Source organism: Periplaneta americana, chromosome 4 (genome assembly GCF_040183065.1).
Source record: "Periplaneta americana isolate PAMFEO1 chromosome 4, P.americana_PAMFEO1_priV1, whole genome shotgun sequence".
In the NCBI taxonomy this organism is placed as follows: domain Eukaryota; kingdom Metazoa; phylum Arthropoda; class Insecta; order Blattodea; family Blattidae; genus Periplaneta; species Periplaneta americana.
The window spans coordinates 140,192,745-140,206,621 of NC_091120.1; the positions used below are offsets into that span (position 1 = coordinate 140,192,745).

The 13,877-nt window shown below is 33.7% G+C and overlaps 2 protein-coding genes across 2 annotated transcripts in view; one reads left to right on the plus strand and one right to left on the minus strand.

Annotated features, from left to right (window-relative positions):
- Ino80 (chromatin-remodeling ATPase INO80) overlaps positions 1 to 13,877 on the minus strand; it is a 454,888-nt gene that overhangs the window by 434,713 nt on the left and 6,298 nt on the right. Inside the window, exon 2 of the mRNA XM_069824011.1 lies at positions 9,616 to 9,790. Coding sequence (XP_069680112.1) covers positions 9,616 to 9,749 — 134 coding nt within the window. The 5' untranslated portion in view covers positions 9,750 to 9,790. The remainder of the gene's footprint in view (positions 1 to 9,615; positions 9,791 to 13,877) is intronic.
- Positions 1,350 to 5,990, plus strand: LOC138698224 (uncharacterized). The gene is made up of 6 exons (XM_069824016.1): positions 1,350 to 1,945; positions 2,910 to 3,066; positions 3,167 to 3,309; positions 3,683 to 3,805; positions 4,027 to 4,224; positions 4,480 to 5,990. Exons 1-4 carry the CDS (start codon positions 1,814 to 1,816, stop codon positions 3,731 to 3,733), a joined length of 483 nt encoding a protein of 160 aa, XP_069680117.1. The 5' UTR covers positions 1,350 to 1,813; the 3' UTR covers positions 3,734 to 3,805; positions 4,027 to 4,224; positions 4,480 to 5,990.

A 13,877-nucleotide genomic window follows, 5' to 3' on the forward strand; every position in this document is an offset into this window, starting at 1 on the left:
GAGGATTATTTTTGGAATGATTTCCTGGAATTTGTATGCTATATTCTGAAATTACCCATTTCCATGGAGGAATTTCGTTCATAACTGGAGTTCTTGCAATTAGTTTGTGATATAGGCCTATTTCTTCATTGTTTGTTTTAAAGATATTACACGGAATATTATCTGACAGTTTGAAGAACATCTGAGATCCAGATGAGGCTTGCAATTTTAAATGTATTTTCAGATCCCTTTTTAATACATAGTGTCTGATTGGTTGAATATTACATTAAATTTCTAGGGCAACAGTTGATGTGGTTTTTGGTACTGCTAAGCATAATCTTAAAAAGAATGGAAAATAGAAGATTGTCAAAAAGAACATTAACTCTAAAGGTGAAAGAAAAGTGACGAAGAGGAAGACCACGGAAAATATATTGTAGCTAGGCCAAATTAAGATAAACTTACAGGAATGGAAATATACAAAGCAAAAGCATGGCAAGATAGAACCAATTGGTATTTGGAATCGACTTCCCAAAAGAAGTACATATATTTATCAGTAATACTTCCAGTCTCTAAAAATTTATGTACTAATTTACAGAATGTTTCACGAGCTGGAACCTTCACACCAAGAAATCTTTCTGCAAATAGTCCTCAAACTTGATAAGCAGAAATGCCGTCCATTTCTTCAAGTTATACAGTAGTGCAGTGGTTCCAAACCTTTTATGACTGACGACACAATTTACCGAATGCCCACAATATCGCGACACAATTACTTGCTTTTATTATTAATAATAATAATAATAATAATAATAATAATAATAATAACAACAACAACAACAACCAGTGCTTTCCTTCTGGAGAAGAGGTAGTGGAACTCTGTGTAGAATATTTTAAAACGGATGGGGAGATGTATTTTTAGTTTATTCGGCACCACCGACTGTTTTGACAAAACATTTCTACATATAAGACACTCAGGATTTTGTTCATATTCATCTCCACACCACGTAAAACCATACTGCAAATATTCATCACTATATTTACGAAACGCGGTGCGTTTTTGTGAACACTGAAGGAAATTTTCGCTCACATGATTTGAATTAGCACTGCTGTCATCTAACCCAGAACTTGATTCATATAGTCTTTTTCGAATAAAAAATTTGTTCATGAAAAAATGTAAATAAAGCACTTTTGATAAAATAATCGCATTATCACCCGCAGGCCTAATGAAACTGACCAATATGTTCTGACGATTCTAAACTCTGTTTACTACTTAGTGGGAAGAGCAAACGAATTACTATAGGGAAGACCAGGTAACTTGATACCCTAAGGGTGAAACCTAACCATTTTTCCCCTATTACTACAAATGCTAGTGGATTATGGTGATTTTCTAGTTTGAAGGTTGAATTTTCTTTTGCCAACTTCGTTTCGAATTTCGATAATGACAAATACTATAAATGGTAGTGATTTTGTAACTGGTATGTTGGCAGCTGAGGCAAATATCGACAATATTTGCCGGTACTGGAGTTCCATGAAATTAAAATTGTACTAGATTTCTCAGCCGGTTACTGGAAGATAGTGAAATTCGAACTTATTAATAATTAATTAATATTAGTATTAATATTAATACATAATAGTTATTTTATGTGTTGCGTTGTGGTTATAATTCAAGAATAGTCAGATAAGTACCAATAAATATAATATACTTGGGCGTGATAATGCACGTGGGTAATGGATAGAAATATTATTTCAAATTTTAATGAATTTCTTTCGTGTTTAGATTTTTATTACTATGTCAAAAAAATGAAATAGTGTTGCAGTGACTCCTCCAAGGAAGAAAATGTGTGGCATTCAGAGTATGCTTCAGAAATCTGTAGTTCACGTGTATAATGAGTTGAAGAAAGAAGATAATGAAGAAGGAATTATGCTAACGGAGACAGCAATTACAACCAGAATAGGAAAATTATTAGGAGTAAGTATTCTTAAGCATACATTTCAAAGTGGTATTCAGTTTTAGGAGTTTGCACTAATAATTTCATGATTGTGGTCAAACAAAACAAATTTTTAAGTTAGGCCTAGATGTTTAATCAAGTCAGTGATTTTCATATTGCCAAACTAAATACATTTAAGATACTGTAATACTGCAGTAGGTGATAGCTTAAATACATTTACAAATTAGACGAACAAATAATCAAACAGCACGAAAGTAAATTTCCAGTTTTCTCTTTTAGTATTAAATTAACCGTTCAGATCACAATTTACATGCCACATCGGCCGAAGAAAATACAAGTCATATTGTAATTATTAACTTGATATTGCAGCAAATATTACATGAATGTTGGCCTGTTATGGTGCTTAAAAATAATTCAGTTTTATATAATAACTATATAACATACTCTATAAAGCATAGGAACGTTGACTCTGGCTGAATAATTTATTCATGACTGGTCTAAGTAATATTAAATATGGTGTTTCTTCAGAAAAGCTACCCCACCCAAAGTACTTGTTAAGATATAACACTCGAGAGGACGAGGACGCACTACTGGGAAACTAACCATTTCTCTTCGTCATGGACCTCTCGCATGTTATATTGGTAATTAGTAACAAGTTTGAGGGAGGGACTACAACAATGCATTAGAATATACAGGTAAGTGTCAAAGGATTTTTGTGCTGAATGTATTTGTGGCTGTGCACTAAAACCACGTGTTCATCACTATGTAAATATCACAGAAATCAATTAAACAAAATAAAATTATGCCTTCTTTGATGTAGCTTTTCTGGAGAATTACCTAAATATTAGCCTACTTAAACCTATCGTAGACCCAACCTAACATGTTGATCATTTTCTATTCATATAGCTGCAAATGTTGGTATCATGCATGAATTTTATGATATAACAATTTTTAGAAGTGTTATGTTATTGTTTGTTATTACAGCTTGGCTTTACTACAGCCACGAATGTGATAAATTCACAGAAGGGGACCCCACTTGTGACACCAGGAAAACATAGACTACGTAAACATCCAGTGACTGATGCTGATGATTTTACGAAAGATGCAATTGCGAGATTTATTTATGACAAGTTACATAAAGGTAGGGAAGTTACAGGAATTATTGTGTTGATTTATGCAATGTAATTCTGATATTAGTCATATATATAAAAATATGGCATAATTTTCATTTACTGTTACAGGGGAAGTACTAACAGCAGCAAAAGTTCTGGAACATATGAATGATGATTATGAAACATATTTATTTAGAATATCCTTATCATCGGTGAAAAAAATTTTGAAAGAGATGAAATTTCTATGGAGCAAAGGGGATCCTTATACACATGTACGAGAAAGTGATGTTATTCGTTTTTAAGAGAATATATAAGAAATGTGGAGCGTGAGAACCCTAAACCGGTAGTATTCTTGGATGAGACTTGGATTTTTATGAATGATAAATTTCAATGTATTGTGAGACATTGAGTGATTGAATTTTTTACTAACAAATAGGTTAACACTTATGTGGAATATGAAATTGCAATTAATATAGGCTACTAGTAATGAATTCAGGTGGGAACAACATGTTTTGCAATTAATAGTTTCATATTATAACTAGAGGTTAGTTATAAAATTCTTGAATGGTTTTCCTGTCTTTAAAATTTTTGTGTCTCTTAGAGTGTCAATGTGAATTGCTTTTCTCTCTCTGTTTTTTTAAGTAGGATCACCCACTTATTCATGAAATAAACCAGGTGAAGTTTCCAGTGACATGAATGGTGTTATTCATAGACCAACAAATGAGGGTGGAAGATTAGATGCCGGAACGAAAGGTGGATTTATACTCGGTAAGTTATATTGATTTATATTTTACATAAATTTGGCAAGAGTAATTTTTTAAATCAGGGTACAAAAATATAAAAATTGGTGACTAAATAAAAACGTGGGAAAGCCTTTCACCAAAGAGGATCTCATGTCATGTTATGTTATGTTATGTCTTATTTTCTTTATTTAAATGCTGTGAATTCATGTGACGTAATTATATGCCCAGGTATAATTTTTATTGCAGGTGCTGATTTAATTTTTTCATGCAATTGAAAGAAAAGTCAGGACTACCATAGTGCCCTGTAGTTGAGAAGTGGGTGCAAACACAGTTGTTGACCTGAGAACATTAGGGCAATGCGTTATTGTCATGGATAGTGCTGCATATCATAGCAGACTTGTGAAAAATCAGCCAACAACAAAATGGAGGAAAGAACAGCTAGTGGTGATTGCAACTGAATATAATAGATTTGTTGTACTAAATGATAAGAGTTGATGGTGTGGAATCACCTTTTGATATTATATTTCAATATTAATTTCCATACTTTGCAGTTATTATTATTATTATTATTATTATTATTATTATTATTATTATTATTATTATCATCATTACTACTACTACTACTACTACTACTATTGCAACTGTTTCTCTTATTTCTCATAATTAGGCATACTTATAGATGCTACTTTTTTCTTTCAGGTGAAATTGAATCTACATAAGAATCCTAAAACAACAGAGCCTTGCCAATTACTGTTCTGAAGCGGCCTTGTCTTATACAATTAATTCTTTCAGTTTTTTTTTCCCCCTATAATCTAATGAAGTTGTTGGTTGATTGATACCAAGTGTTCAGCAGTTGATGTCATTTGTTATCTTGCACTCCAATATTTAACCAGATGATTGAAAGCTGTGTAAAGTTAAACAGTCAAGACAATGATCCATATCTTCATTGAGATTTCAGAAATGGCATGGGGAGATTCTGAAATATCAGTTCTTTGTAAATATTTGAGACAGTCATGGCCTGTAATAATATGAGTACTGCCACTGTAGATTTTCATAGAAGTTCAGTTATTAAATTAGGTGTATTATTTTTACTATGTATTGTACTATATTTTTGTTTCGCTTAATTGATGAATTATATATGCTGTAAATTCAATAGTAGACTGTAGGCCTATAGCTTAACTGATGAATTGTATGTGCTATAAATTAAATAGTAGGTTGTATACCACAAGTGATGAATTGTTTATGCTTGTAATGTGAAGTAATTTGCATGATATTTATTATCAATTTCTGTATATTTCAACTGATTGAATAGTTTATACTTTTAAATTGAATTAACTTGCTTGCTATGTATTATATTTTATAGCTTAACTGATGAATAATTGTTTAGGTTTGTCAATTTAATAATCTGAGTGCCATGTACTTCATATTTTTAGTGGAGCCACCAATGTAGCTTAGTCGGTAGACTCGTTGGCCTGCAAATTCAGAGCTGCACTCGAGGGTAGTTTGGATCCCCCATTTGGTCTGATTAGTTGGTTTCTTCTGAGGATTTTCCTCCATCGTGGAGCGGATGCCGGATGGCCTATTGCAATTTTTTCATTTGCTTTAGAATCATTCCGATTTTTGTTACCACATTGTCATGTTCTGATCTTGTTATTCTTTTAACAGTGTGGTAAGATGCAGGTATAGATAACCTTACAGTAATTTTGCTACCTTTCAACTACCTCATTACCTCCCACTCCATAAAGTTCATGGATCCACGGAAGTACCAGTCGTCGATGTAATTCGACCATTTCGCTTAAAATATTAAAACACTGTAAAATATTGAGATTTCATGCTGTTACGTCCAATACTGCAGCAAGAATATCTGATTTTGAATCTGATAGTATGACAGCCTTCTCAGATTTATGAAGTTGATACTGGAGATTTTGTAAGCTTAAAAGTGTATCTAAATTTTCACTATCAAAATTAGTCAGTGTTTGAAGTTAGTTAGTTAGTTAGTTAGTTAGTTAGTGGCATTTAAAAAGGGCGCGTCAGCTACTATGGCTATTTGCGCCCTTATCTAAAATCTTTCACTAAACACAAACACAATACAATAACCAGAAAGTTTAAAAAACTAAAAAGCGTTGTCACGGTTAAAATGGGGCAAACAAGTGTTTGAATATAATTCCCTGTAAAAGGGAATATACTGGTATTGTACTACAACACCACTACATCTATGGCTTGGTAAACAGGATCCATCTATAAAAAATACTGTATGTAGTCACTCACTGACCAGATCATTTATCGTTTCTAATGTTTTTTAAAATGTCTGGAGAAGTATCACATTTCTTAACATCATCTGTTAAAGTTAACTTATATACTATTCATTTTGAAATAACTTGGGATTGTGTTTTATTAGTAAAGTTTCCCTTGATTGAGCAAGTTTGAGTTCTCCAAGTAGAGTCAAAAAGTCTGTTGGGATTTTGGCTCAGTTTATTAATATTTGTGGACTGTGATTTTTTGTTCTAGACAACCATATTATCTGCAAATGATGAGATTATCATAAGATCTATTTCTTTAGTTAGACCATCGACATTAATATTGGAAAATGTATTCCTGAAAACAACAATGTGGGAAGCCCAGATGAATCTGTCTCTATTTACATATTTGTGACAATGAATCAAATAATCAAGTCACTGACCCAGTGTAACACTTTATCATGGACACCCTAAGTTTGCAATTTCTTAAGTGATTTATATTTACAGAGCCATATGATCCTTGAAAATAAATTAAAATTGCTAAGGTGTTTTGTTTTCTGTTTAAAATATCTTTAATATCTTGACTAAAATTTAAAATCTGTCCATTTGTTGAATGTAATTTTCTAAAGTCAACTCAATAAGATGAAAGTTAGTTACTAGATTCCAGGAACCAATTCAATCAATGAAATCATCTCTTCCATAATTTTGGCTATCATACTGGTAAGTGGTATCTGTCGATAACTCGAAAAGATATTAGTTGAATAATTGCTTTTCAAAATTGATGTTATGATAGATTTTCTCCAGACAGATATTGTATTTTAGATGAGATTACAAGATAAAAGTAGTGAGTTTGCTTGTGTGCCAACATATTTAAGAAAATCAGCATGTGTATTGTCTGGACTTGGAGATGTTTTGGGTCTTATGTTATTAAATTAATAGTAATATTCAGTTCTTGATTAAATATTGTTATATAAAGTAGATTGTAGATTTAATATTTCTTTCAGTTTTTCCTTAATAGTCTGACGTACACAGATAAAACTAACACCCACACCACCAACTAATCTAAAAGAAATTAAAATATAATTAAATGTAGAAAAAGTAATTAAAATTATAAATACACGTAATAAACCATACCCCCTAATTTCAACAATATACTATTTTATTCCCTTTTACAGCTTGTAGATAATTATTAATTATAGTTATTACTTATTAGCATAATATTTATTGAACTTATTGGCTATTTCACTTCGTTTGAAAGATGTTATTGTGTACAAAAAGCATTTTTTGATGATCGTTTCATGCTGTATGTTGTGTATAAATCTATGATTTCTGGCCATCTGTTCTGTGTAATCCATCTTTTGTATAGAATTAATAAAATACTCTTTTGGTAGTAATTGTTTTATTAATTGAGTATTTAATTTTCACCAGCTCACATTTCTTGAATCATTTGTTTTTTCTTATTTAAATTTAGGACACAAGAGCCAAAAAGAGACTTCACAGTTATGTATCATACATTTTTTCAATGACAGACGTGGAGTTGCAGAAATAATAAGTGTAAGTGTAACATTATTAAGCAATTTACAAACAAATGAAATCTTTAAAAAGGTATCTAGAAGTGAAATTACTTATGGCTTTTAAGGACCAAAATTATTTTTGTAAGTTGATTTATTATTATTTCAGTTTTAGCCTAGTTGTATTATCCATTTCCTTACTAATTTCAAAAGATAATCAGAAGTTCATTAGAATTCCAACCAAAAGTCAATTGGTTATTAATTTATCTACCTTTAGGAAGTACAGTATATGTACGCTGGAATCTTTGAAGTGAAGTGACAATAATTTAATTGGTCTTGGAACAGATTTGATTCTTGAATATTATATACTATACTTTGTTGTATATTTACGTCTAGTAACCTATTAATGCTAATACTAATAATAATGTAAAGGAATAAAAGAATAGAACATAGCAATACATTTCTCATTATTATTGAAACTATTTAGAATAACCTTCCAACATTAAGGTAAAGTACGGTGAGTAAAGAAGTCATTCAGTACATAGGATCGTGATTTTACTACATGTGGTGATATCTGGTAACAGTTGGCAACACTGACAAGGCGGAAATATTTGCTGTTTGGGAACTGAACTTACGTGATCCTCACTATACGCATTGTTGCAGGTGTTCACTTTAATTCGAATTATTGGCAGGCAGAAAAATTAAATTGAGCATTGTTGCAGATGTTCACGTTTCATTGGTAAAGTCTGTCTCAAAATAAACTGTACCATATCAAAGACTTCGTTGTAAATAAAAAATGCGTTGTAAAGAGTCTCTCTGGATGGCATAAAATTTATTTTTAAAATCCGTGACGCATTCCATGGGCTGCGTGACATACCAGTGTGTCGCGACACACCGGTTGGGAACCAATGCAGTAGTGTACATGCATACTCACATGTCATATTGGATGCATTTTGAAAGAGTATCAGAGATGATGAAGGTTACAGTCAATTAAGGTTTATTTTCTTTTCAGTATTAAAAGTCATTAAACCAGCATGTTTATCTATCCCTGATGGCGTGATTTGGGTTGCCTACATAAATAATGTGGATTCTAGGACAGCCTAGGAAATCTTAACTCAGCCATATTACACACTTTTTAAAAAAATATTACACTCTGGACACATATACGCCTTGTTAGAGCCCGATCGCAAACTCATGGCACCAACATGTGCGAGCTTCTTTCTGATGCTTCGGAGTAGGAGGTTCCGTTTGTGCGGACGACTGCTTACTCATAGAGCGTACTGTTCAAACAACCCCCCAGGAAGACTCTTGGGCGAGTCCACGTAAGTGGATGCCAATTCGTCTTTCGTGCAGGTGCCACACGAGTTTGCAATTGGGCTCTACAATGTTTAAATGACTATGACTAAGATTGACTGAGAACATGTTGTATATGTGTGATGTAGTTTGACCTTCACATGCTAGGAACTAACTAGTACCGAGACACCTTGCTTGAAATCCATGTAAGACTGAGACACCTAGTATAAGGGCATTTCATTTTTTAATTCTTAATAGTCAATTTTTAAATGGTCATTTAACGATGCTGTATCAACTACTAGATTATTTAGCATCGATGAAATTGGTGAGAGCGAAATGGTATTTGGCGAGATGAGGCCGAGGATTCGCCATAGATTACCTGGAATTCACCTTATGGTTGGAGAAAACCTCGGAAAAAACCCAACCAGGTAATCAGCCCAAGTGGGGATCGAACCCACGCCCGAGCATAACTTCAGACCGGCAGGCAAGTGCCTTAACCAACTGAGCCATGCCGGTAGCTTTCATAGTCCTAGGGAACTGTTCCGACACAAAATAAAATTGAAATACTTCTTCTTCTGTATTATGTTGCATGTACACACATTGCACCATGAACTGTAAACTAAACATGCACTACCTTAGGTCCTGAAATTGTTGTTAAAGAGAAAATAAATAACAGTGATGATGACGATAATAGCAGTGGTCATAGTATAGAGATGGTAAAGGTAGCAATAGCAGAAAAGTTAAATTAGAAACAACTAAGTTTTATAATACACAAAACAATATAATGATATTACCTGATTGGAGTATTAAAAATCTGTTCCACATATGCAAGAAATGGTTCAACATCAACATTTCGTTCTAAGTGCTGAAGATGTAAAGGCTTGGCTAACTCCCCACCAAGACCCATTGTGTGAGGGTCTTCTGCCATGACTCCTCCACCAACAGCGAGTTACTTGCCTCCCATATGGGCTGGAAAAGAAATTATTAATGTTTTAGTCAGACATTCCACAATACTTGTTGTACTGAATTTTATAAATAACCCAATACTACAATTTCACAATAAACACACATTTTCAAGTCAATTATAGAAATCGTAATTAGGCCGTTCCTTACAATCTTCACTCCTTTTTAAGTATGTGTGTGGGGAGGAGGAAGGGGCGCTTTCCCTGGAGCCGTTTACAGAAAAAAGCACAATTACAGGGAAAGATTTATTGAAACAGATAAAGCAATTGTTGCGCTATTAGTCAACATATCCCCACTGGAATTGAGACATTTGTCATACCATGGGATCAATTTTTGTATCTTTGTGTCATAGAAGTCAGCCGCCTGGGATCGGAACCAGCATTTGACAGCCGTCTGCACCTCTTTATCGATTGCATGATATGACATATGTCTTAATTCCGGTGGGGGATATGTTGAAAAATAGCTGAACAATTGCAATAAATTTTTCCAATGAAATCGTGTTTTCTTTGTTAACGGACCCTGGCGAATTAATTTTTTTACTCCCCTCGTATTTGAGGTCAAGTGGCCAAAATCTGTATAAGCACTTCTTTTGACATTATTAACACGGTGAAAGAAAAAAAATTAACTTTTTTATTCCCCCCCCCCCCCCAGAATGTTTGCTTGTAAGGAGGTGAGGTGGAATGGGATGTTATAATTTATCTCGAACTATACACTGTTATTAACATTAATAATAATCTGAGGCATGACAGCCCATGAAGGAGCATGATCAACCAGCCGCTGCTGGCCTTACGTTCACATACCGAAGCAGAGGTGGACGATCATCCAACCAGGATGGAGATATCGTGTGGTTAGCATGATGATTCCCCCAGTCATTATAGTTTGCTTTCGTAAATGGATTTTGCTACCTATTGTAGTTTCCCCAAGTACATCATGATGCTGGGTGGACACCAGTCCCATACACTGGCTGAAATTTCATGAGAAAATTTCTTCCCTCATGAGGACTCTAACCAGCGTGCATTTCGTAACGCGAATCCTTGGCAGGATGCCTTAGACCACGATGCCACGGCGCGGAACCTTATTAGTCAAGTAAAAAATTTGGACAATTGAAGCTATAGCAGTCTTCAGGACTCAGTGATAATTGTGGCAAACCATGGTATTAAGATTATTTTTCCGAAATTAGTATATAAGTAGGCACTACCAATGAATCTCGATAAGAACTATTTTCCAAATGTGAATTCGCCGGCACAAGACTACACTGGTATTGTGAAGTATTTATTAGAGTATGCGTGCTAAAAAAAATACAAATTTTTTCACGATCAGTGAAAGCCACAGCGGGCGCAGTAAAAAAATGAGAATGTATTTTATGAAAAAAAGAATTTCTGTTCTCTTAATCGGAGTTTCGGTTAACCAAGGTTCTACTGTGACAGTAAGAGTGATGTAGTAGTAGTATATGAACGAATCTATGATCATCTTTAGCAACTGCAAGAAGCAGAACTACTTCTTCATCAGAAGAATTTTTTGTGAAATTTTAATTTAATGTGCCCAAAGATTGATATTTATATTCAAAATTTAGATTTTAATATTCTATTTCAATTAAGAATCTTAAATCTGATATTCAAACCGGATTTTGAGTGACTTTATTTTTAAATATAAAGTAGAAACAACCTGAATGTTTTGTGATGCCTGCAGGTATTAATCATATTATTCACACACAGGATGAGAGACTATTACCAAGGCTATCTCTAGTAAAGGCTGCGGCGTGCGAAAATTGGCAACGTCGGAGCGACGTGCTACAGTCGGTCACTCGCGCCATTTATTGCAAGGAAGTTATCTGTGATGCTTGTCATTAGAATGTTAAATTAACGGTTATAAGTAGGAGATTATATTTGTGTCGTATGTGAAAATGCCTAGTTCTTGTGTGGTACCCGGGTGTAAAAGCAATTATGCCCCGTCAATTAAAACGGAGGGCTATGTTCGATCATTTAAATTTCCTAAACAAATTGCACTTAGAGAAGAATGGACACGTGCCAGTTGGAAACCAAATGACAGATCCATTGTGTGCATAAAACATTTTCGTGATTCCGACTTAATTACCGTTGAAAAATATGTTGATAAGGATGGAAAACAATGTGAACGTGTACTTGGAACTCCCATTTTAAGTGAAAGTGCAGTTCCAAAACTGTTTCCTGGCTTGCCTTCTTACCTCAGCATTAACGAGAGTGTGAAAAGAAAATCTCCGGAGGAAAGAAGAAAGGAAGTGGAGAAGCGACTGAAGACTGCAGAAGAAGACGAGAAAAGACGAGTTGAAGAGGAAAATAAAGTTACTTCCTATGAAAACTTTTTATTAAATGTGCGTTCGAAGGTTCTGTCTTATTCGCAAGACTGGCGTGTACATACAACTGACAATGTTTGTATGTTATATAAATTAGATTTTACAACTATTCCCAAGGTTGGTAGTAGTATTAGAATAAATAAGGATCTTACTACTGAGGTTCATGTCAACGGTGGAATAATGCCTAATGCAAGTGTACTTACTGACAACAAACTTATTTTTAGGAACTCAGTTCTGAGTGAATGGAGCCAGTTACAGGAGGCGTTTAAATACTGTGACAATTTTCATGATGTCATTAATAATGATAAGAGTTTTTTAATTAACTTGATAGATAAGTTATTTGAAAAGTTGAAGTTTGTGTTAGAAAACGGTGTGGATGAGAGTTCTGATAAGGCATTTAAAAAACTCAGTCTACTCCATGATCAGTTTTTAATAACATTTTTTAAAAAGCCAAAGTACAATGTCACAACAATACTGAATGCATTTTTAATTTATATGCAATCTGTAAAATGCTACCAAGTTATTAGGTTAAATAATATCTTGACACTGCCTCATCCAAGAGTTTTACAAAAATTAACTGCAGCCTTCTCTATATCTCCTAACACGGAAGTAGAAACCAATAATTTCCTGAAAAATATGGTTGAGGGATTGTCTGAAACCGAAAGAATCGTAAATTTGCAGGTAGATGAGATTCATGTGAAACAAAGTTTAGACTTCAAGAATGGAAGTATATTTGGAGTTGCAACGAATGATACGGAAAAAATTGCTAAGACAGTGGTTTGTTTCTTAGTTAGTTCTGCATTCGGTAGCTTTAAGGAAGTTGTGAGACTAATTCCAGTAAAACAATTAAAGGGATCTGAACTAGCAGCATTTACAAAAAGTGTAATACAACAGATTCAGTTATGTGGTTTGAACGTTCTGTCTGTTATTAGCGATAATAATAGAGTTAACAGAGTCATGTTTAATGAGTTGACAAAAGACTCAGATTCCAAGTATTATTTCCAAGTTGAAGGCAACCCCTTTAAAACATTTGTACTTTACGACAGTGTACATGTTTTTAAGAACATAAGAAACAATTGGATTAACCTAAAAAACCCTTCTAAGATATTTTACGTCCCTTTTTGGGCCGATCTGGAATCCTGTAGTAACAAAGTTATTGATGTTAATAACAATGATTTCAACAAAACTACTGAAGCAAAATTTATGGACATTGTAGAGTTGTACAAAAAAGAGTCAAATTTACTAATAAAGGCAGCTCCAAAGTTAAGTCACAAGACTTTGTATCCAAATACTTTTGAACGTCAGAAAGTGTCTCTTGTAGCTAATGTATTTCATGAAACTACAGTTTCAGCACTTCATAAATACGAATGTACAGGTACAGCTTATTTCGTAAAAATCATATTAATGTGGTGGTATATCGTTAACACCAAGCGACCTCTAACTCATATTTTGAAACTCAATGAACTGCAATAACCGTTCTCTGACATTCAGGATAAAAGGCTAATTTATTTAACTAATTTCCTCTCCTGGCTTACACGATGGAAAGAGCTTGCTGATGAAAACTCTCTATCAGGCTGTTTAACATCTGATACTTACAATGCACTGTATCATTGTACCTTTGTTTTAAAAGAAATAATAGTTTATGCTCTTAGCGAGTTTAATGTATCCTATGTGTTACCAGGGAAATTTGAAAGTGATAACTTGGAATTGAGATTTGGACAGTATAGGCAACTTGCTGGAGGTAATTACAATATATCAGTT

What these genes read in the sequence shown, in the direction of transcription:
- LOC138698224 (XM_069824016.1), top strand. Translation starts at nt 1,814, where the DNA reads ATGTGTGGCATTCAGAGTATGCTTCAGAAATCTGTAGTTCACGTGTAT. An exon ending in GAATAGGAAAATTATTAGGA is followed by an intron (nt 1,946 to 2,909) that starts GTAAGTATTCTT and finishes TTGTTATTACAG; the next exon opens with CTTGGCTTTACTACAGCCAC. An exon ending in TTATGACAAGTTACATAAAG is followed by an intron (nt 3,067 to 3,166) that starts GTAGGGAAGTTA and finishes TTACTGTTACAG; the next exon opens with GGGAAGTACTAACAGCAGCA.